The 22,876-nt window shown below is 33.7% G+C and overlaps 2 protein-coding genes across 2 annotated transcripts; both read left to right on the top strand.

Annotated features, from left to right (window-relative positions):
• The first annotated feature begins 159 nt into the window (after positions 1 to 159).
• Positions 160 to 1,933, top strand: LOC149236416 (polygalacturonase-like). The gene is made up of 5 exons (XM_089368899.1): positions 160 to 397; positions 608 to 689; positions 788 to 896; positions 1,062 to 1,178; positions 1,706 to 1,933. The coding sequence occupies exons 1-5, from the start codon at positions 160 to 162 to the stop codon at positions 1,931 to 1,933; spliced, it is 774 nt and encodes a 257-aa protein (XP_089225025.1).
• Positions 1,934 to 19,213: 17,280 nt separating this feature from the next.
• On the top strand, positions 19,214 to 22,522 carry LOC149236415 (putative polygalacturonase At1g80170). The gene is made up of 10 exons (XM_089368898.1): positions 19,214 to 19,231; positions 19,384 to 19,548; positions 20,009 to 20,140; positions 20,217 to 20,387; positions 20,609 to 20,632; positions 20,781 to 20,988; positions 21,199 to 21,280; positions 21,379 to 21,487; positions 21,653 to 21,769; positions 22,295 to 22,522. The coding sequence occupies exons 1-10, from the start codon at positions 19,214 to 19,216 to the stop codon at positions 22,520 to 22,522; spliced, it is 1,254 nt and encodes a 417-aa protein (XP_089225024.1).
• The last annotated feature ends 354 nt before the right edge of the window (positions 22,523 to 22,876 follow it).

The following is a 22,876-nucleotide window of genomic DNA, read 5'->3' as shown; positions in this document are numbered from 1 at the left end:
AATGTTCATGTGTGCAGGGTTGCCTCGATGCGGCTTCGACGGTTTGTTTCCAACCTAATCACCTTGTTTATTTGCTTGAAGAGAGACACGATGTTATAAATAGTTTATTTTTTATTTATTTTTCTGTAAATTTTAATTGAAGGCGGCTGTTCTCATGCAATGGGTTTGGATTATGCGTTGGTCTTACAGGCAATGTCTATCACTGGATGTTCGAATGTTTTGATTAGAAATCTACAATTTGTCAATAGCCAACAGATGCATCTCGCAGTGGTGGACTCTTCGGATATCCAACTAAGCGGGCTGCAGATACAAGCTCCCGAGGATAGCTCGAACACTGATGGTATCCATATACAAAGAGTTCAGAATGCCCAAATCAACAACTGTGTCATCGAGACAGGTTGGAAACTATTAATTTCACTGCTTTGCGTTAATTTGTTCATTCACATAAACCCATTTATCATAGATCCAATAGCTTAATAATAATTTAGTATATTTCCGTCTAGCTTAGACCTATCTTAACGTTGCTATAACTGCAAACCTTAATTTTACCTATCTAAACTTCAAATTGACAAACATGCTAATTATGATTGTAAATATTGTATACCAGGGGATGATTGCATTTACATTTCATCGAGCTCATCTACAATTAATGTCAAAAATATAAATTGTGGCCCAGGCCATGGCATCAGGTGAGATATGTATTTTTGCTCTTATCATGCAGAAAATACAATACAGTCAGATGAGACATTAAGAATGCAATTTTAATTGTACTTCTTATTTTCTGCAGTATTGGAAGCCTGGGAGAAAATGGAGAAGCAGCCAAAATTGATGACATTCTTGTCCAAAACATCACTTTTAGCGGAACATCCAACGGAGCTAGAATCAAGACTTGGCAGGTTGGTTTAGCATGTGTATGACTCTTTTAACTATTTCTATTGATTTTAAAATTTTCTCTTGAAATTTTCACTATGCAACAACAATCCATTACAATTTGTAATTGATATTAATCTTCATTATCTACCATGATTATAGCATAATTCATGATTTTTCTAAATATACAGGGTGGTTCTGGCTACGCACGGAATATCACATTTGAGGACATAGTTGTTGATAATGTCAAGAATCCGATTATCATTGATCAGTATTATTGTGATTCGTCTTCGCCATGCAAAATTCAGGTGATCAGCTAACTTTTGTGCACAATTCCATGTTGTTTTCATAACATACCCGAGGGAAAAACATATACAACACGCATCTTAATTAATTGGGCATCATAGTACTTTTGTCTCTTTTAAGATTGTGTTTTGTTCCAGTTGTTCTTCAAATATCAGTTTGAAGTCTGTGGGTATATAGTTCCCATATATGTCGTCAATTCTGAAATACTGGTGTATGTGCATATAATAAGCACGAAAGTACAATATTTCTTTCCCTTTAGTATCTATTCGCTTGAAATAGGAAATTAATTATTTTTAGCATCATTAGTTACAACTACTCCAATTATAAACAAATTTTGGATATTGGTTTTGAAGTTTGGAATCAGTAATCATGTCTCTGATATAATTTTTCGCCATATTAAATGCATAGAAATGACAAATAGTATATAACACAATAATTTTCATACATATCGGTTATCACAATATCTTTTGGACATATTGGTTTTGAAGTTTGAAATCAGCAATAATGTTTGTGATGATGTTGTGTGCAGTCATCTGCAGTACAAATAAAGGATGTCACTTTTAAAAACATCCACGGAACGTCATCGACGAATGTGGCTGTGAATTTTTCGTGCAGCGAAACAGTTCCGTGCACAAGAATTACTTTGGAAAATGTTCACATAAGTTCAACAGCTACAAACGCAGCAAATTCAATATGTACCAATGCGGTGGGAGTGGCTTTGGGGACTACTTCGCCACCCAGCTGCCTTAAAGACTAGTGCGGTCCTTCTATTTGTTCAAAAGCTTCACAATAAAACATGGCCAAATTCATTTATATTGTTATGGCCAAACTTAACAAGATTCATTTATATTATTATTGCTAAAATTAAGAAGATTCATTTATATTGTTTTCTTGAATAACGTGAGTTCAATTTGGTTCTTTGCGTCTGTCTGCTTACTTTCTATTATATTAGACTAAGATATTGTATTATATGCTTATCTATACTTTGATGGTTGATTCATCTTGCTACCACTACAACCTCCTCGTGGATCTTTGTCATCTTAACTCGTACAATTCCATGACTTCATATCCCAAATATTTGGATATGGAATCTTCTATTAACATTTACTTTACATTTTCACAAACTTGCTAAGTGAACTTCCTAAAAAAAACTCATATTTAAAAATACAATAATTCAAAAGATTTATAATTCGAAATAAAGTGTGTAATTTTGACCGAAAAACAATATTTTCCTCAATTTGAAATAATTCGTTTGTCTTGAATAAAATCTTATGTATATTCATATTTGAAACTAGTTCTTGGTGTTTATCTTGTAGGAAAACACTTAAGCATAAATTGAATTCTTATTGGTGTAGAGTAAGTGGCTATGTTAGTTATATTTATTTTTCTTTATCCATTACTAATACGCCTCTTACTTCAATATTAAATGTTTTTACACTCCAAAGTAAGGATTGTATATATGAATGTCAAATTTACAATTAGTTTACATCTTATACTAATCTTTTACAATACTTTGTATTCAAAATTACTACTTGTACTTAGAATTCACTCCTCCTCAATATATAATAGATTGAGCATTAAAATACATTTAGATTCATACATGTTTAAAATGAATAGTAATAATTTTGAATTAAATGATATATAATTCAAATATATATTTTGGAAATTCATTATGTTATCTTAAATGTTATAAGAAAAATTGTTAAAAGAATATTAAATCATAAATGGAGAAAAAAAAATGACAAAACATTCAAATCGTGGTTTCAGGTAAAATGCATTCCATAGTCATATACTTTTTATAATGATAAAACCATTAAAATATATATAATCTATTTAGTAAAATTAAATATATAATTTTAAAAAATAATAACTTGATGAATATAATTGTTTAATTGTATAATCATCATTATTATTGAGAATTTGGGCAAAAATGAAGTGGATTATATTAAAAATATATATTCTATATTTTGTTATGAGAAAAAAACAAATTGTAATAACTTACATCATAAAATTGATTTAAAATTATTTTTTTTGATCTAATATTTATGAATATTTTAATAAATAAATGAACAAATATCAAACTCAATTATAATCACTTTAATAAATAAAAGGAAAAATATCAAACACGCAATTATAATCAATAAAAAAATATTATAAAAGATAATTATAAAGACGAATAAAAATTTAATGATAATAACTTTATTTTTTTTATAAAAGGTTTATTTTAGGTTTTAAAATGATTATAATAAATCAATAAAAATTGGTTTATTCTCAAGAGTTAGCCCAAGTGGTGTAGACCTAGACACGAGGTTCTTGTTGTTGTTGGTTCTGGGTTTGACTCTTTAATTACCTTGTGTCCCGCAAACATGACTTTCCATTCAATTTAACATTCACGATGAAGTGCTCCCAGTTTCCCCTACTTTCGTTCCAGGTAAAAAAAAAAAAATAAGAATTTAATAAATTTTGATAATAAATTTATTTGAAAAAATGAAAATGCCTAATAATAGAGAAAATAATGCAATACTTCAATATCGAAAATAGCTAAATTTTGATTATACATTTTTAGTTTGTAAGTTAATAATCAAATTATAGAGAGAGATAATATGTTTTTATTTTGCAAGTTAATAATCAAATTATAGAGAGAGAGAGAGAGCACACTTATGTGAGTCCTAAGATGACTAGCATGCCTAATCTACTCATCGTGGGGCACACTAGACCTATCCTTACCCACACCAGCCCTAAGCACGAATGGATTCCTCAACCACACCAGTCGAGAGAGTATCAAACTTATAACCTTTACAACATCAGGTACCATGAAAAAACACTACACCCTATGGGTTTAATTAAAATTTATATTATATAAAATATCTAGTTACTTTAAATATATGAATATGATATTTTCAAAATATTTAGAATTATAATTAAAAATAGCTACTCTTCACAAAAAAAAAAAAAAAAACTGTTGAAAATTAATTAAAAATTATTATTTTACGAGAATGAAAGTATCTAGAGTTACTAATCATGATAAATATCAAATTATGTTAAACATGCAATGAAATAATAAAAATAAATAATGACAGATGAATAAAAAAAAGCTTGAAAATAAATTAAAAATTAAATAAATAATCATAAGGATGATTTTATATATGAATAGTAAAATCGATGGGTAATCCGCCTTCATCTCTGGGTAATCCGCGAGAGGATGTGCGGTCCAATTTGGTTTGTGGCCGTCAGATCCAAAGAGGGAAGATCAACGGCCACCTTTTGGCGTGCAAGTTGGTGGGCCTGAAAGGATAAAACCACTAATGGTTTACCACCATCATCAAGCGCCATCCAAACCAAAGACGGTTTTAATGAAAAGCCAGCGATTCCACTCAGGAAGCAACACATGGTGGAGGACCGAAAAGGCAAACCGCCTTCATCGCGCGGTATTCAGCGGGCTTGTAAGCCGCGCGATATGGACACCAGCCGTTGGATCAGAAGGAGAAGATCAACGGTCAGCGTTGATCGTGCAACTTAAGGGTTTTTCTGCGGGCTTCGCCTCCGCACGGGTTGAATTTTGACTGCCAGATTGTTAGAAGACAGATCAGCAGACTTTGGATCCACTTGCCCGGTTTTGGTTCCAGGGCAGTCTAGGCCTTGTTTCTGTTTGATTTTTGGAGGGTTTTATGTGTACTTTGGGTATTTTCACTCTCCCTTTGTGGGAGTTTTTGCCTCTGTGCGCCTATTGTAACCTGTGTAAAATATTTTTTACCTAAGTTAATAGAAGGACCGTCTCTTGCTTAAGCAAAAAAAGAATAGTAAAATTATTAATAGTTTACTAAATTATTTATATATAAAAAGTTTGCACAATTTATGAGGAGACAAGGTTAAGCGCTTAAATATTTTTTTGTAACTATTAAAGAAGATAATATGAACAAATCACAAAATAATTTGATGGATACAAAATGAAATTGTAAACATTCTTACTGATATTGATAACTATTAAAATTATATTGATATTAATAAATAAATTACAAGTTGTAAAATAAAAAATTAGATGAGCTCCTACAAAACAATTAATTGATGATATTAATAATTTAATAGATAATATTAAAATTTTAGGATTGAAATAAACACTATCCAAATATATATAATCGAAACTTTTGTAGCATATCTCTAAAATTCACTCAAATAACATTTAATATTTATACCTCCTTTTTTTAATTTACATCACCCTTGTGAGACGCCATCAGCTTAGCTATTACATTATTAACACACGAAAGAATCATTTGCAATCACCATTTCACGCCTACTCTTATATTCTGAGACATTGTTTACAATTTTCTTCTCACATAGATTACTTATTCCTATATTTTGAGACATTGTTTACAATTTTCTTCTCAAATAGATTACTTGTTCCTAATATATATATATGACAAACTCAATCGAAATATATGACAATGATTTTTGAGCATATTGGTTTTGAAGTTTGGAATTAGTAATAATGTTTGTGATGGCGTTGCGTGCAACCATTTGCAATACAAATACATGATGTCACTTATAGGAGCATCCATTTGAAAAATGTGACTATGAATTTTATGATTTTAGAGTACAAATACATTATGTCACTTATAAAAGCATCCATTTGAAAAATGTAGCTGTGAATTTTATGATTTTATACTACAAATACAGGTTGTCGCATATAGTTTTCTTTATGCATTTACAGTACAAATACAAGATGTCACTTATAAAAGAATCGACATAATGGCATAGACCAATCTGGCGGTGAATTTTATGTGCAAGTAACTAATTGTGTGCACAAGAATTACTTTGACAAATGTTTAGATAATGTCAACGACCATAAATAAGGCTAAATCAATATATGAGTTGGGAATGGATTTGGAACTACGTCGCCACCCAGCTGCCTTGAAAACTAGTGAGGTCCTTTTTATTTCTTCTAAAGAATATATTTAATGGGAAAATTCATTTATTTTGTTATGACCAAATTTACTCAAATTCAGATTAAATTTCTATATTGTTATTGTAAATTTTAACAAGAATGTTTTATATTTTTATTTTAGTTTAATGGTTGTTTAATTTGGTTCTTTGTGTTTACTTACTTTATATATATTATATATATATATATATATATATATATATATATATATATAATGGTTGATTTTATACCACTATAATCTCTAGGTTGATCTTTGCCAACTTAACGCAGTACAATTCCATGGGTTAATATCTCGAAGATTTAAACATAAAATCTTGTATTAACATTTACTTTATATATTCACATAACTTCCAAACAAAAACTTGTATTTAAAAATATTGAAACACTTACAAATATAAATTATTATTATATTTAACAAAAGTTTCATATTTTGTATTGTTTGATATAAAAAGCTAATATATATATATATCTATATATATATATATATATATATATATATATATATTTAAGATTATTAATAATTTAAAATATTTATAAATAAATAAAGCGTACAATTGGAAAATTAATTTCCTTAATTTGTTTTTGTATGTTTGGGTGGTGCCTTTCTATTACTTCAAACTATAATAGGTATTACAAGATAAGCATCCGTGTCCAAATGGCCTCAACCTGCCCATTAGGAAACCAGATATCTTCACCATCTCGTTGTATTATAACCAGTCCAAAAATGGAAATGCATAAGCTTTTCCAGCAGATAATTGTCTTTATATTCTTTAATATCGACCAACCTACACAATAACGCCAAAAAATCCTTCCTCTGCATCTAAGAGGCATTAATCATCTGAAGATTCAACTGGATATGGATATTTTGCACTAGATCTTGGTTGTTGTCTCACAGGCATGCACGAAATATGTCTTTCAATGCATGCCACACTTGCATTCTGCCACTGGATTTGACACTCAATTAGTTGGACTTCCCTATGAATTTCATGAATATCTTCTAAGGGCTCTGGGATACCTGTAAGTGGCAACATTAATGCCTTAGCCAACAAAGCCTTCATCATCTAATAAATATGAAGATTTTTCATTAACAAGGTTCGTCTACCATGCGTCTCACATGGGTATGGTAAAATATCACCAAAGTTAGCCAAAATCTCTTGGTCGTTGGGATCCATCTCAACTCTAATTTCCTCCCTCCATTCACTAATTATATTTCTGGCCTGTGAAGGAGTTCCTATTCTGTATGTGTTAGCTGCTACATTACCCAAATGATCAATACTACCACACCAATGACCCTTTGTGTGGTTGTTCAAAGCGTGTCCTTTACCACGCCCCCTGATTGAGTTCGACCCATGGTTTTAGAGCGATGAGGGACGTTCCATTGTTGCACAAACGTCCCTTATGAAAACCTTCCTAAGTTTTCATACAATAAAATTCCTAAAACCCTTGGCCCACAGTTGGATGATCACATAGGGAGGATCGAGTGGAGAGAGAGGGCGATATGGGGCTTGTTGTACCAAGGGTGGAACTTTCCTACGAGATCTAACAAAGAACAATGACCAGATAAAATTTCAATAAATTTGACCCATAATTTCCTCTGATGATGTTGCACAAGGATGATCTTAGCAAAACCATTCCATCTTCGATGGGGCTTATCCCAAGACAACATATCAAGCTTATCTTGCAGAGTGTGATCCTGGGACTTTACCTCTTCGTTAAATCGAGGGATGAGAGACCCCATGTGCAAATGAAGACTCAGCCACCTTCCTCCTCGAATGTAACCTATCACCCATTTGGGTTGACTTCCCATTGACCTTAAATTCTTCAGAACCGAAGCGACCCATTCCAAATATATTTGAATGCTCTTGGCATCGCCTAAACGACTCCGCATGCACAAGAAAACCCCCATGCACAAGCCTAAATCTACTAACAAAGGAGCATAAAAAATTCAATGTGTAGGGTTAATTATAAATGTATGGTTGGCACGTGGAAATCCATACGCTTATGTGGTGCTGACATCATTAGGTTGACTTGGTTATATAGTTGGCATGTGGTCCAATCCTGTGAGGACACTTGGAGAATGGTTGTTGGTGGAGGGGAAGTAGTCCCGTGGATGCAAGGGTTACCATAATACAAAATTCCAAACAAATAGGCACATAACTAGAATATTCCCGAACCAAAATAGAGAGAACAATACAAACAAACCAAAGCGATTTGACGTTGATACACATCACTGAAGACATAATAGAAAGATATGGGCCCACTGGAACATATGCACGAGAGTGAAGGAAGTGTGGTGAGGTTTCTCGAACACTATCCTTTTAAACCTCCCTTTACACTCCGCACACAATGGCCATTTCCCTCAACCGAAACTCCTGATTACCTGCAAAATTTCCAACTTTTTCATCTCGAAATTTTGATAAATATTATACCAACTATGTAACTGGCCTTATTCATTGTCATATGCCACCATCTCTCCTCATTGATATGCCCAAGCTTCCCTTGCATGAGTTTACATGTGAGGGGCTAGCCACGCCAACCCCTGTTGTTTATGACCATCATTAACATGATTACTGTGACCCAAATCCCATAGTGGTTTCTTGATTAACTCGGACCTTGATCAAGGATTCGTCAATTTGATATAATATGTTTTATATTGAATAAGTTATTATGTATCTTCATATTTGAAATTCGGTACTATTACTTGAATGTGTCCATGTCCAAATGGTCTCAACCTACCCATTGGCAAACCAAGTATGTTGACCATTTGGTTGCATTATAACAAGTCCAAAAACAAAAATGTCTATGTTTTCCCAGCAATGCTAAATAAATGTATTTGCCTTTATATCCTATAATATGAACTAGCCTACACAATAATGCCATAAAAACCTTCCTATGCATCTAGGAGGTATTAATCATCTGAATATTCAATCAGAGTTGGATATATTGCATTAGATCCACGTTCTTCTGTCGAAGGCCTGCATTGTATATGTTTTTTAATGTGTGCTAGATGTGCATTATGCTGCTGGATTTCACAATGAATTAGTTGAACTACCCTCTGAATTGGTTGAATATCTTCTTAGGGCCCTAGGATACGTATAAGTGGCAACATTAATGCCTTAGCCAAAAAATTCTTCATCATCCAATAGATATGAAAAGTTTGAATTAACAAGGTTCATTTACCACACATGTGGCTTGTTTCTGTTAAACGATCACCAAAATAAGCTAGAATCTCCTCCTCTTTGAGATCAATCTCAACTCAATTTTCCTCTTACCATTCACTAATTACGTTTCTATACCGTAAAGGAGTGCCAATTCTGTATGTGTTACCTGCTACATTACGAAAAACGATCAATACTACCATGCACCGGGCGTTGGTGGACCTGTTCTAATCACTTCCTTGACCACGCCCCTGACTTGGGGTTAAGCCATGACTTCGGAGGGATAACAAGTGTACCGTCGTTGCACAAAGGCCCATTATAAAAACCTTCCTAAGTTTCCTTGTAATAAAAGACCCAGAGTTATTGGCCCATGGTCGTTGATCACATAGGCGAGCTCCAATGGAGAGAGAGATATGAGGCTAGGTTTCCTGAGGGTGGATATTTCCTGTGAGAACTAATAGACAACAACGAATAGATAACATTTCAATAAATCTGACCCATAATTTCCTCTCGGGATGTTGCACAAGGATGATCTCTGTCAAACTAGTCCATCTTCGATGGGGCTTATCCCAGGACCACATGTGAGGCTTATCTTGCAGAGTGTGACCCTGGGCCTTGACCTCTTCATTACATCAAGGGCTGAGAGACCCCATTCATAAAGGAAGAGTCAACCACCTTCTTCCTCGACTGTAACCTATCACTCGGTTGGACCAAGTTCCCATTGACCTTAAATTATTTAGACTCGAAGCTACCCTTTACAGAGATATTTGACTATTGTTGGCATCATCCAAACGACTCCACATGCACCAGAAACCCCCCGTGCCCAAGCCTCATGCTACTAACAAAGGAGCATAAACGAAGAAGACCCGAACCTCCCTACTCACGTTTGGGATTTAAATTTAGGAATGGACAGGAGGGATTCCATGAATCAACAGATCTGCAGATTGAAGGGTTACAAGAAAACATAATGCCCAACAAATATCCGCGTAACTGGAATATTTAGATAAAAAGACAAACATAAGAAAGTTATTTTACATTGATACATATCACTAAAGATATAATAGAAAGAGATGGGCTGACTAAAATGTACCCACGAGAGAGAAGGCAATGTGGCAGGGTCACTCGAACACTAGCCTAGTAAACTACCCATGGCACTCCCCATGTAATGCCTGCTGCCCTCAACCTTGGCTCCTTCTTACCTGCTAAGAGTTTCTAGCTCTTTCATGCTGAAATTTTGATAAATATTATACCAACTGCGCAACTGACCTCGTTCGTCGTCATATGCCACCTCCTATGCTCATTAATATTCCCAAGATTTCCATGCACGAGTTTACATGTGTAGGGTTATCCACACCACCCCCCGTCATTTATTACCATCATTAACATGATTAATGTGGCCTAAATCCCACAATTCATTCTTACTCAACTCACACCCCGATTAGGGATTCCTCAATTTGAAATAATTTATTTTCTATTGAGTAAAATATTATGTATCTTCATATTTGAAAATGGATTCTAGTACTCGAACGCCTATTAGTATAGAATGAGTGGTTACGTTAATTATATTTATTTTTCCGTGTCCATTACTAATACATCTAATTAGTTTGATATATGTACGTTTCCTACTCCCATATTAAATGTTTTTGTATTCAAAACTAAAAATTGTAGTTATAAATTCCAAATTCAGTGTTAGTTTATATCATATACTAATAGTTTACAATGTTTTTAGATTCTTTTATATTCAAAATTACTACTTGTATACATAATAGTTTGAGCATTAAAATAAATCTATATTCATATAGATTTAAAATCAATAATAATAATTTTGAATTAAATGATATATATTATAAATATATATTGTTGACATTTATTTTGTTATCTTTAATGTTACATAAAAAGTCCTTTTGAAAAATCTTAAATCATAGAAGCGAGAAATAAACGAAAAATCATACAAAAGATAGTTCGAAGTGAAAAGGTTTTGATAATCATATGCCTATTATAATGATAAAAAAATTATGTATATTTAGTAAAATTATTATAGTTATAAAAAGTAATAATTTGATGAGTATAAATATATAACCATAATAATATAATGATTAGAGATCATTTATGTATAATTAGTAAATTATGTCTATAATTTATTTATTATTGTAAGATCTTCCGCAGAATCAACTAGGGCCAGATCTTTAGCAGTCGATCTGGGGAGTTCAAATTGTGGTATGCAAGGGATGTGCCTCTCATTGCGACTCAGGCGACCACTTTGCCACTGTAGCTGAAATTTTAACTACTGAAAATATTGACTATAATCCACGACTGCCAAGACCTACGTGACCGATCCTAAGGGGATATGTTCCAATTCTTTCCTCAAGAGGCTTTTCATCATCCAATACAAGTGTAGTGTCTACTTGTACTGGGAGGTGCGACCCAGGGAGTGGCCTGGGTCTAGAACCAAATCTTTCCATTCTTCCAAATTTGGATCGAGAATACCTGCTTTCTCATCAAGCACATTGTCCCATTCAGCTATAAGTTGGCATACCGGGGTCAAGCCTGCATGGTATGCCCTCACTGTGTCCTCAATTATCCTAGAGGTGGGCTTCCGTCCACAGGGTTTACCAGAGGAGGAACCTAAATTAAAAGGTTGTGATTTAACCTATTTCCCACGACCATTGTAGCCACAGGTGGCTCTTCTATTTCGAGTTGTTGCACGAGCCATGCGGTTGACTTCAAAATACCAAACTATCAACCTGCAAACACTTAACTGAAAGACAAATGAGCAACCCGAGTGGCCAGGGAATGCCCTCTACTGGAGCACCTGTCACGATAAACATTGTTAAGAGGCACATCTTAAACAAAACCTAGAACCGCCATCGGTTACCTATCAGGGCCCTAAGAGATAAGAACTTACCATAGGCATAGGTCATACAATATCCAGAAATGTTGAAGAAAGAGAGAGACCTTAAACCAATCTCACATGCATAGGCCTTAATAGATTTCGGCCAGAACCACAAAATCGCATATGCAACCTAGATTGGATATGCCACTAGAAGAACCAGGTGAGCCATGAACATCTCAAGAGCCTAACTATTAAATCTCGAACATATCAAGAGCCTAAATATTAAAACCTGCGTACGAATTATATATATAATTTTAAAAAATAATAATTTGATGAATATAAATGTATAATCATTATGATAGACAACAATTAAAGATAATTTATTATTGAAATTTTGTAAAAAATAAAGTTTCTTATTATATTTAAATAGAAATACAATACATTAAAAATATATATATTATACATTTTTATTTTGAGAAATGAAAATCAATTTGTAATAAGTAGCATCATAAAATTAATTTAAGAGGTTTTTTTTTTTTGTTCAACAAGGTATAATTGCCTTCATAAATAAAAGAAGATTTTCCAACCCCTAACTTATATGCTAAAAATAAAATTATTGTAAGAGATAATTTAAATATCAATAATAATTCAATAATATTCAATATCAATAATATTCAATAGAGATATTATATTTTTATAAAATGTACATTTTATTTTTGAAAAATATGATAATAAATACAAAATTTGTTTTATTCTCAAATGTTAGCTTAAGTGATCAATAGTTACATATGGAATTTTTTGATATTGTTTTTAGTTGTTGTTGATCATAGGTTTTATTGTCTTTGATTATCTAGTGTCCACCCCTGTAATCACACTTCACAATTTACCTAGATTTATATGGTTTAGTATCCATCAAATGCGGGGAAGTATTCCGAGGTTTCATTGGCTTTTATTGTAAGTAAAACAATATTAATTTTAATGATGTTTAATATTAAATGATAATAAATACAAAATTTGTTTTATTCTCAAATGTTAGCTTAAGTGCTCAATAGTTACATATGCAATTAATTGTAAAATTGTTTTTAGTTGTTGTTGATCAGGTAGTCTTGTATTGTTCTTTAAGGATATTTGGTGTGATGCCTATACTCTTATTACCTAGAATCAATGTTCAAAATAGATCAAATCGAAATTTTATGTTTTGTTGGGTATGACTATGCGGTGAAAGGATATTATTTTAATGGGATATTACGTATTTAAAATAGTCATTAGTAGAGATGTAACATTTGATGAATAATTCTCTTGAAAATAATCAAATGTTGAAAGAATTGTACATAAAGGTATCGCCAAATCAACAAATTCAGATGGAGGCTAGACCGTTTTTTGAAAGTCGAAAAGAAGGAGAGAATTTTGGAGGAAAATTTGTTGAATACACAAAGGAAGTTGTTCAAGTTTCTAAAAGTTCAGCAACCAGCCACTCTAAGAAGGTCTACAAGGGAAGAAAAACTTCCAAAAGGTATGAAGATTTTGCTTCATCTTTTGATTTAATTACTGAAGAAGGGGAACCTTGTTATTATCAAGAAGTAGAGATGATACAGATAACGAAAAATTAAAATGGTTATGGAAGAAGAAAGGATTCCTTAGCCAAGAACAATACCTGGAATCTTGTAGAACTTCCCGAATGGAGAAGTGGTTTTGGATGCAAATGGTCTTCAAACGGAAAGTTGATGGGAGTATCGAAAGGTATGGCGAGACTGGTAGCAAAAGGGTATTCTCAGGTTGAAGGTATTAACTTTCATGAGATTGTTTCACCAGTTGTAAAACTTGTTTTCTATTCGTACTGTGTTCGCACCAACTGCATTACTTAACCTTGAGTTAGAACAGTTAGATGTTAAAACAATTTCTACATGGTGATTTGGATGAAAGAGATATATATGGAATAGCCAAAAGGTTTTGTACAAGGTCGCAACAAAAGATTAGTTTGCAAGCTAGAAATCATTGTATGGCCTAAGGCAGTATCCCGGGCAATGGTACAAGAAGTATTGACTCCTTCATGGTGCGCCAGAACTTTATTAGAAGTGAGTATGATCATTGTGTATACTTCAAGAGTTTCAGTGGCACAATCATTATTTTTGTAATGTATGAGGATATTCTTTTTTTTAGCAATCAAGCATAGAAGAGATCAAATAAGTTAAAGGTTATCTCTCTAGGACGTTTGATATGAAGGATCTTGGAGCAGCAAATACTATCTTGGGCATGGAGATACACAGAGACAGAAAAATGGTAAGATTTGGTTATCACAGCAGGAGTATGTGGAAAGAGTACTTAAAGGTTAAGTATGAATAGTGTGAAACCTGTTAATGTTCCATTAGCTTCCCATTTTAAGCTTTCTTCAATTTTGAGTCCTAGAACTGATGAAGGAAAGCAGTATACGTCTCATGTACCATGTGCAAATGTTGTAGGCAACTTAATGTATGCGATGGTATCTACAAGACCTGACATTTCACATGCACTTGGAGTTGTGAGCAGGTTCATGGCAAATCCAGGTGAAGAACATTGGCGAGCAGTGAAATGGGTGCTTTGATATTTAAGAGGCACAAGTGATCATTGCATCATCTTTAATGGCAGTGGAGGAACAGTCTGCGGATACGTGGATGTTGATTATGCAGGTGATTTGGGCAAAAGGAGATCTACTACAACTTATGTCTCTACTCTTGCGGGTGGAGCAATTAGTTGGATGTCAAAGCTTCAAGAAACGTTTGCGTTGTCCACTACCGAAGTAGAATATATAGCTGCTTCAGATGCCAGTAAGAAGAAATATGGTTAAAGGGTCTACTTTATGAGATTGGAAGGACGCAGGAGAAAGTGAATGTACTATGTGACAGTCAGAGTGCTATTCACTTGGCTACAAATCCAGCTTATCACGGAAATACCAAGCACATTGATGTAAGGTATCATTTTCTGAGACATGTGATCGATGGCGAAAAAATAGCTCTCAAGAAGGTCCATACACGGGAGTATTATGCACACATATTCACGAAGCCAGTTACAGTAGAGAAGCTGCAATGGTGTTTAGCTTTTCTTGGCTTGCAGAAGAGATGATGAATGGGCATGGGCAAGGGATTAGGAAAATTGTTGTCAAGGTGGAGTTTGTTGGAATTTGACAACTAATTAAGTAAATATGTGTAAATTGTATTAGTTACTGGTAAGTTAATTTTATACCGAAGCAACAGTTATGTAATGAAGGAGGCTCTTATATAACTGATGAATGCCCAAACTAAAGTAATCGTGGAAAATAATTTTTGATTGAATAAATAATCCAATCCCTTGCCCGTGGATGTTTCCTTGACACCCTGTCAAGCTTCACCACATAAAATCTTGTGTTTTTTTGCTTATGTCTTTGCATTCAATTTCATTTATACATTTCTTGTTTAGTTAAGCGCTTGGCCAATAGATTTGAGGCAAGGAAAATATTTGAAAAATCCTTGTGACTCATGAGATGGGTGAGCACTATGACATGTCTACTCCCTTTGCTAGTGCTTGTAACATGCCGTAGTTTCTATGAAATTATATCTATTTCTAGTTCCTTGGATTTCCTTAATGGGGTATTAATGACGTTTTCCTACAAAAAGCTAAAACATCAAAAATACGTTTTACATAGTTTCAAACACATCAAGAGAGACGAGCATTAAAAAATTCTAAACCTCAAAACTGGGAAAATGGTTGTCATGTTTTACATAGTTTCAAACACATCAAGAGAGACGAGCATTAAAAAATTCTGAACCTCAAACACTGGCAAAATGCCTTTCAAATTTGGTCCCTCAAAGCGAGGGAGGAAAAGTCATTTTAGTCATGTTAATCTATGAAGTACAAAATATGTCATGCATTTTCTGATCATGCCCACTTGTGAAATCTCGTACAAAGATGGTGATTGAAAATGCATACAATTTTTTTTACAAGTAGGTATTTATGTATTTTCTCAATGTGGTTAAATGAAATACATATATAGTAGACATCTTAATTAATTAAACTGGGATCACAGTACTCTGGTCCCTTTTAAGAATAATTTGAGTGTATCCTCTTCTTTCTAACCATTCTTCAAATATTAATAACTAGCTAAATCATTTATGCATAAAAAATCTACACGATAGTAGAACTAATTTTTAAAATAAACCATACATAATGACACAAACTGAAGTATCATAATATCAAACTGAAAATATTAATAACTTACCAAATAATTTGTGCATGAAAAAATGTACGTAATATTCAAACTATCTTTCCAACTAAACCATATATAATGGTATAAACATCTTATCGTAGGGTAGAAAAAGTGAATAGATAGCAAGGGGGTTTATTATGGAAATATTACAAATATGTAAAGGAATACTAGCATTCCATTGGTGATTGTTCTTCCATCCAGTGTTGTTGAGGCTCAACTTAGTTCAAATAAAGAGAAATAAAAAAGCCAATAAAGTTTATTAATTCAAAGTGTAAGTTCTTTTGGTTGAAATTAAAATGAAAATACAATTCACTTTTGTATACTTTAAAAACCAAACAATGTTTCCATATGTTTGTTAGATAAGTTTTTGAATGAATTTGTAAACATCATCACTGACCTTACTATCCATTGCAATTGTATTGATCTTGAACTAACAAATATATTACAATGTAGAAGAGGAATATAAGGAGCTCCTACACAAGAATAATTTAACCAGAATAATGGTTTAGAATTCACATGTTTAAATAAACATAACTCGTGTTCACATGATGCATACTTGGGCGAAAAAGAGATAATAACTTTCTAGATAAATCTTAACCGTTTATTTTATAATTAATATTAATTATTTATAGTTAGTATTAAAAATATAATAGTTAAATAGTTATCATGGGCGTAATAATTATTTAGGAGGAATTTTTTTTTCCATATAAACACATCGGTCAACCTAACTATCTATGCCCACCTAATTAAACAGATCTACCCACCTAATTATATTTTCCAAACACTAATTTTTTTTTAATAATTTTTTTCCCACCGGAGAAATTTCGAGATTTGTACAAAATTGAAAGGAAAAGAAAAGTTTGTGTAGAAAAATGTATGAGTTGACGCAGGCATGCGTGGATGGAGGAATTTTAGAAGATGGGTTTAACAGGAGGTTAGATTCTATATGGTCCCCTGCGAAATTGAGCGCTCGGTTAGGAAGAGTTGTAAAACACAAAAATTGCATTCATTCAGACTAGTTGATTTAGGCTTTACACGTTTATAGCGCGGGTCGACTGCGGAATTGAGCGCTCGGTTTGAGCATTCATTTCAGAGTAGATCAGGTTTGACACGTTTATAGCGCAACAACAGGAGGATTTGGGGCGTAGTCGGTTGTAGCAATGAAGAAAATGGGACGTTTGTAATTAGAGTCGGCAGTTTTATTATCTCTGGGTCGTCCTGCAGCTCTACGTGGATGAAGAAAAACTTATATTTCCGCCACACCTGCGATTGCACCCACATTCTCTTTCTCTCTCTCTCAACTTTTCTCAGAAAGAAAATACTTGGCGCTCGTATTGACCACAACTACTGTTATTGTTAAGTACGAGCAGTTCGTTGACAACAACTGTTCTTATTGTTAAGTACGCAGAAGAAGACGGACAGCGACACACTGAGACGACTAGACTGATTTCCTGATTGCGAAAACGTCGCACATAAAATGGAGCCTTTTGGCTTAAGTTCATGTCAAATTTCGTGGGAAGGAAGAAGCATTTATTTAAAGATAATGAATAGTTTGCGAATACCAAGTGATGTTAAAAATGAATACCCATGGTTGTTGGTTCGTACAATTCAGAAATGTGCACGGTTGTTGGTTTGCAACTTCCGAATATTTGTTAACGTGGCTTTTAAAATTGAATATTCATGGTAGTTGGTTCATGCAATTCAGCAATATGCAGGTTTCATGGTGGTTGGTTCATGCAATTCAGCAATATGCAGGTTTCATGGTGGTTGGTTCACGCAATTCAGCAATATGCAGGTTTCACGGTTGCTGGTTTGTGAGTTTCGTTAACCCATTTTTCGAATTGAATTTTTTTGGTTGGAGTTGACATGAAATCTATAGATACCACAAGTTTACTAATAGTTACGTGTTAAAGTATAGTAGTTACTTGTCAAAATATATATATCAGTTTCATATAATTAAAAATTAGAAAATCAGATTAATTAAAAAACAAATTAATAAATACATTATATGTTTAATGGTGTCTTTCATAGTACTTTCAAAATTAGATAATAAAAAAATCAAATTACAAATCATTTTTTAACTGCAACATGAGTTTTATCCTTTTATGTATATGAATTTTCCATAGAGTAAATGAAAAGTGAAAAAAAATAAAAATATGAATAACTTACTAAATTATTTGCGCATCAAAAGATTTACACTTTATTCTATTTGTTTGTTAAGCTAAACTATTTATAATGATACAAACTTAAGAGCCTAAATGATGTTGATCTTGGCCTTTCCAGAGCACTCTTTCTCTGAACTATAATTAATGCAATTAAGCAATTTAATGCACACCCGCCAAAACAAAAAAACAAAATCCATGTTTACAACATGAACTATATTTCAACGAACAAAGATACATACATGCAAAGACTGTAAACTGTATTAGTCAAAGGGAGCGACTCACACGCAGCCTTTCCGTTAAGATAAACAACGGTCGTGCAAAATGAGAATGTTCGAATAGTACACAAAGGTCAGTGTTTTTTTGGTTCCGCAGCACGGCATAATGCGGGGAAAGTACTTCTACCATCATTCCGACTTCCATGGTCCAAAGATAAATACGTCAGCGATCACAAATTGAACAACAATCAAACTGGAATTTGGATATGTTACAGCAGCACAGTCTCCACAATGCCCAGTGACAGTTAATTCAATTTTGATGGGCACATTGCGGTCAGAAAAAAATAAAGCGGACGAAATCGAGTCCCTGAGATAGAAAGAAAAGAAGAAATAGGAACACGTTTTAAATGGCTTTTAGCACTATAAAATCCCCGCTCTTCTCCTTGCCATGAAACACGTTTCGATCACCTGTAGGCTGCAACAAAGGTTCGGCTTCAAAATTTTCGCAATGGCTTTTAAATCATTGGTAATGACTAAACCACACTATGCTTCTGTAGGTTGCAAACAATATGATGTGTGTGAAAAATGATAAGACGCTTTTAACAAAGAAATTATCTGCAGTCAGTCTGTGTGTGTGAAAAAATGATAAGACGCTTTTAACAAAGAAATTATCTGCAGACTACATTCGCTTCAGCTGTTGCTTTTATGGCCCTGTTAATGGTGGATTCAAGTTGGGCTACTCATAGAAAGGTGCTGCTGACCAAAAGTGATTCCAGCGCTTCACCGATCTTCAATGTCATGGACTACGGCGCACATGGCAGCGGTCTAAACGATGATCGGACGGTGACTACCTTTTAATCAATTATTATATATGTTCAATATTCTTTTGATACTCCTGCAAAGTTTGATGCGCTGAGCATACCTTGCCCTTGCCCTTGCCCTTCGACTCACTGCAGTATTTTTATAGTGGGAATAGGTTTTTCTTTCTTCTAACCGTCCAGAAAACATACTTGTTCCTTGATATATTTTATTACTTTGTAATCTAATTAAATTTTTTACAACCAATTTAGAAAATATACGTGTTCCTTTATATACCTCTCACTATAAGTGAAATTTGGAAAAATAGATTATATATGCTTTGTAATCTAATTAAAATTTTTACAGCTAATTAAATCTTATTGATGAGAATATCTTTTCTTCGGACGACAAGAAAATATGACAAATTAAATTATTAGTATTGTTACGATTATTTCTTCTTTTGTGGTTATTAACTCGGTCTTTATTGTTTTTCTGGTTATTTTAGGCATTCCAAGAAGCATGGCAAGCTGCATGCATTGCACCTTCCGATGCAGTGTTGCAAGTACCGTCGGGAAAGAAATTTCTAGTTACGCCAGTGACATTTCTTGGTCCTTGCAAGTCTCATATTTCATTAGAGGTAAGAAAGTTGGATGTCGGGTTGTCTACCTGTGATGACAATAGACGCAGAGTATGCTGACATAGATAACTTGCAGATTAAAGGAACAATAGTTGCACCCAATCAACAATCTGCATGGAATAGCAATGAACGTGGTATGTGGCTCCGATTTTCTGGTATATCTGGGTTGACCATAGAAGGTGGTGGTGTCATTGATGGTCAAGGCCAGGCTTGGTGGTCGAAGTCCTGCAAAGTGCACGAACAACAAGTAAGCATTTCTATTTCACCTGGTCTTTTTGTCACCATTGTGTCGCATTCTCTAATATTCCTTCATCTCTCCTCCATTGAATATCCACGTACGACTCCACCCACTAGCACCATCCGCACTCATCTCTCCAACTCTTAACATTTAACATTAAACATCAATACAACAAGTATAAACCATCTGCTTCAATTTATATTAATCATCAGAAATGTTCATGTGTGCAGGGTTGCCTCGATGCGGCTCCGACGGTTTGTTTCCAACCTAATCACCTTGTTTATTTGCTTGAAGAGAGACACGATGTTATAAATAGTTTATTTTTTATTTATTTTTCTGTAAATTTTAATTGAAGGCGGCTGTTCTCATGCAATGGGTTTGGATTATGCGTTGGTCTTACAGGCAATGTCTATCACTGGATGTTCGAATGTTTTGATTAGAAATCTGCAATTTGTCAATAGCCAACAGATGCATCTCGCAGTGGTGGACTCTTCGGATATCCAACTAAGCGGGCTGCAGATACAAGCTCCCGAGGATAGCCCAAACACTGATGGTATCCATATACAAAGAGTTCAGAATGCCCAAATCGACAACTGTGTCATCGAGACAGGTTGGAAACTATTAATTTCACTGCTTTGCGTTAATTTGTTCATTCACATAAACCCATTTATCATAGATCCAATAGCTTAATAATAATTTAGTATATTTCCGTCTAGCTTAGACCTATCTTAACGTTGCTATAACTGCAAACCTTAATTTTACCTATCTAAACTTCAAATTGACAAACATGCTAATTATGATTGTAAATATTGTATACCAGGGGATGATTGCATTTCCATTTCGTCGGGCTCATCTACAATTAATGTCAAAAATATAAATTGTGGCCCAGGCCATGGCATCAGGTGAGATATGTATTTTTGCTCTTATCATGCAGAAAATACAATACAGTCAGATGAGACATTAAGAATGCAATTTTAATTGTACTTCTTATTTTCTGCAGTATTGGAAGCCTGGGAGAAAATGGAGAAGCAGCCAAAATTGATGACATTCTTGTCCAAAACATCACTTTTAGCGGAACATCCAACGGAGCTAGAATCAAGACTTGGCAGGTTGGTTTAGCATGTGTATGACTCTTTTAACTATTTCTATTGATTTTAAAATTTTCTCTTGAAATTTTCACTATGCAACAACAATCCATTACAATTTGTAATTGATATTAATCTTCATTATCTACCATGATTATAGCATAATTCATGATTTTTCTAAATATACAGGGTGGTTCTGGCTACGCACGGAATATCACATTTGAGGACATAGTTGTTGATAATGTCAAGAATCCGATTATCATTGATCAGTATTATTGTGATTCGTCTTCGCCATGCAAAATTCAGGTGATCAGCTAACTTTTGTGCACAATTCCATGTTGTTTTCATAACATACCCGAGGGAAAAACATATACAACACGCATCTTAATTAATTGGGCATCATAGTACTTTTGTCTCTTTTAAGATTGCGTTTTGTTCCAGTTGTTCTTCAAATATCAGTTTGAAGTCTGTGGGTATATAGTTCCCATATATGTCGTCAATTCTGAAATACTGGTGTATGTGCATATAATAAGCACGAAAGTACAATTTCTTTCCCTTTAGTATCTATTCGCTTGAAATAGGAAATTAATTATTTTTAGCATCATTAGTTACAACTACTCCAATTATAAACAAATTTTGGATATTGGTTTTGAAGTTTGGAATCAGTAATCATGTCTCTGATATAATTTTTCGCCATATTAAATGCATAGAAATGACAAATAGTATATAACACAATAATTTTCATACATATCGGTTATCGCAATATCTTTTGGACATATTGGTTTTGAAGTTTGAAATCAGCAATAATGTTTGTGATGATGTTGTGTGCAGTCATCTGCAGTACAAATAAAGGATGTCACTTTTAAAAACATCCACGGAACGTCATCGACGAATGTGGCTGTGAATTTTTCGTGCAGCGAAACAGTTCCGTGCACAGGAATTACTTTGGAAAATGTTCACATAAGTTCAACGGCTACAAACGCAGCAAATTCAATATGTACCAATGCGGTGGGAGTGGCTTTGGGGACTACTTCGCCACCCAGCTGCCTTAAAGACTAGTGCGGTCCTTCTATTTGTTCAAAAGCTTCACAATAAAACATGGCCAAATTCATTTATATTGTTATGGCCAAAGTTAACAAGATTCATTTATATTATTATTGCTAAAATTAAGAAGATTCATTTATATTGTTTTCTTGAATAACGTGAGTTCAATTTGGTTCTTTGCGTCTGTCTGCTTACTTTCTATTATATTAGACTAAGATATTGTATTATATGCTTATCTATACTTTGATGGTTGATTCATCTTGCTACCACTACAACCTCCTCGTGGATCTTTGTCATCTTAACTCGTACAATTCCATGACTTCATATCCCAAATATTTGGATATGGAATCTTCTATTAACATTTACTTT

The sequence above is a fragment of the Pinus tabuliformis genome, chromosome 8 (genome assembly GCF_031772625.1).
Source record: "Pinus tabuliformis cultivar Carrire ecotype Pingquan chromosome 8, CPIR1, whole genome shotgun sequence".
Taxonomy (NCBI): domain Eukaryota; kingdom Viridiplantae; phylum Streptophyta; class Pinopsida; order Pinales; family Pinaceae; genus Pinus; species Pinus tabuliformis.
The sequence above is the reverse complement of the archived record's forward strand: the minus strand, read 5'-3'. Positions and strand labels throughout refer to the sequence as shown.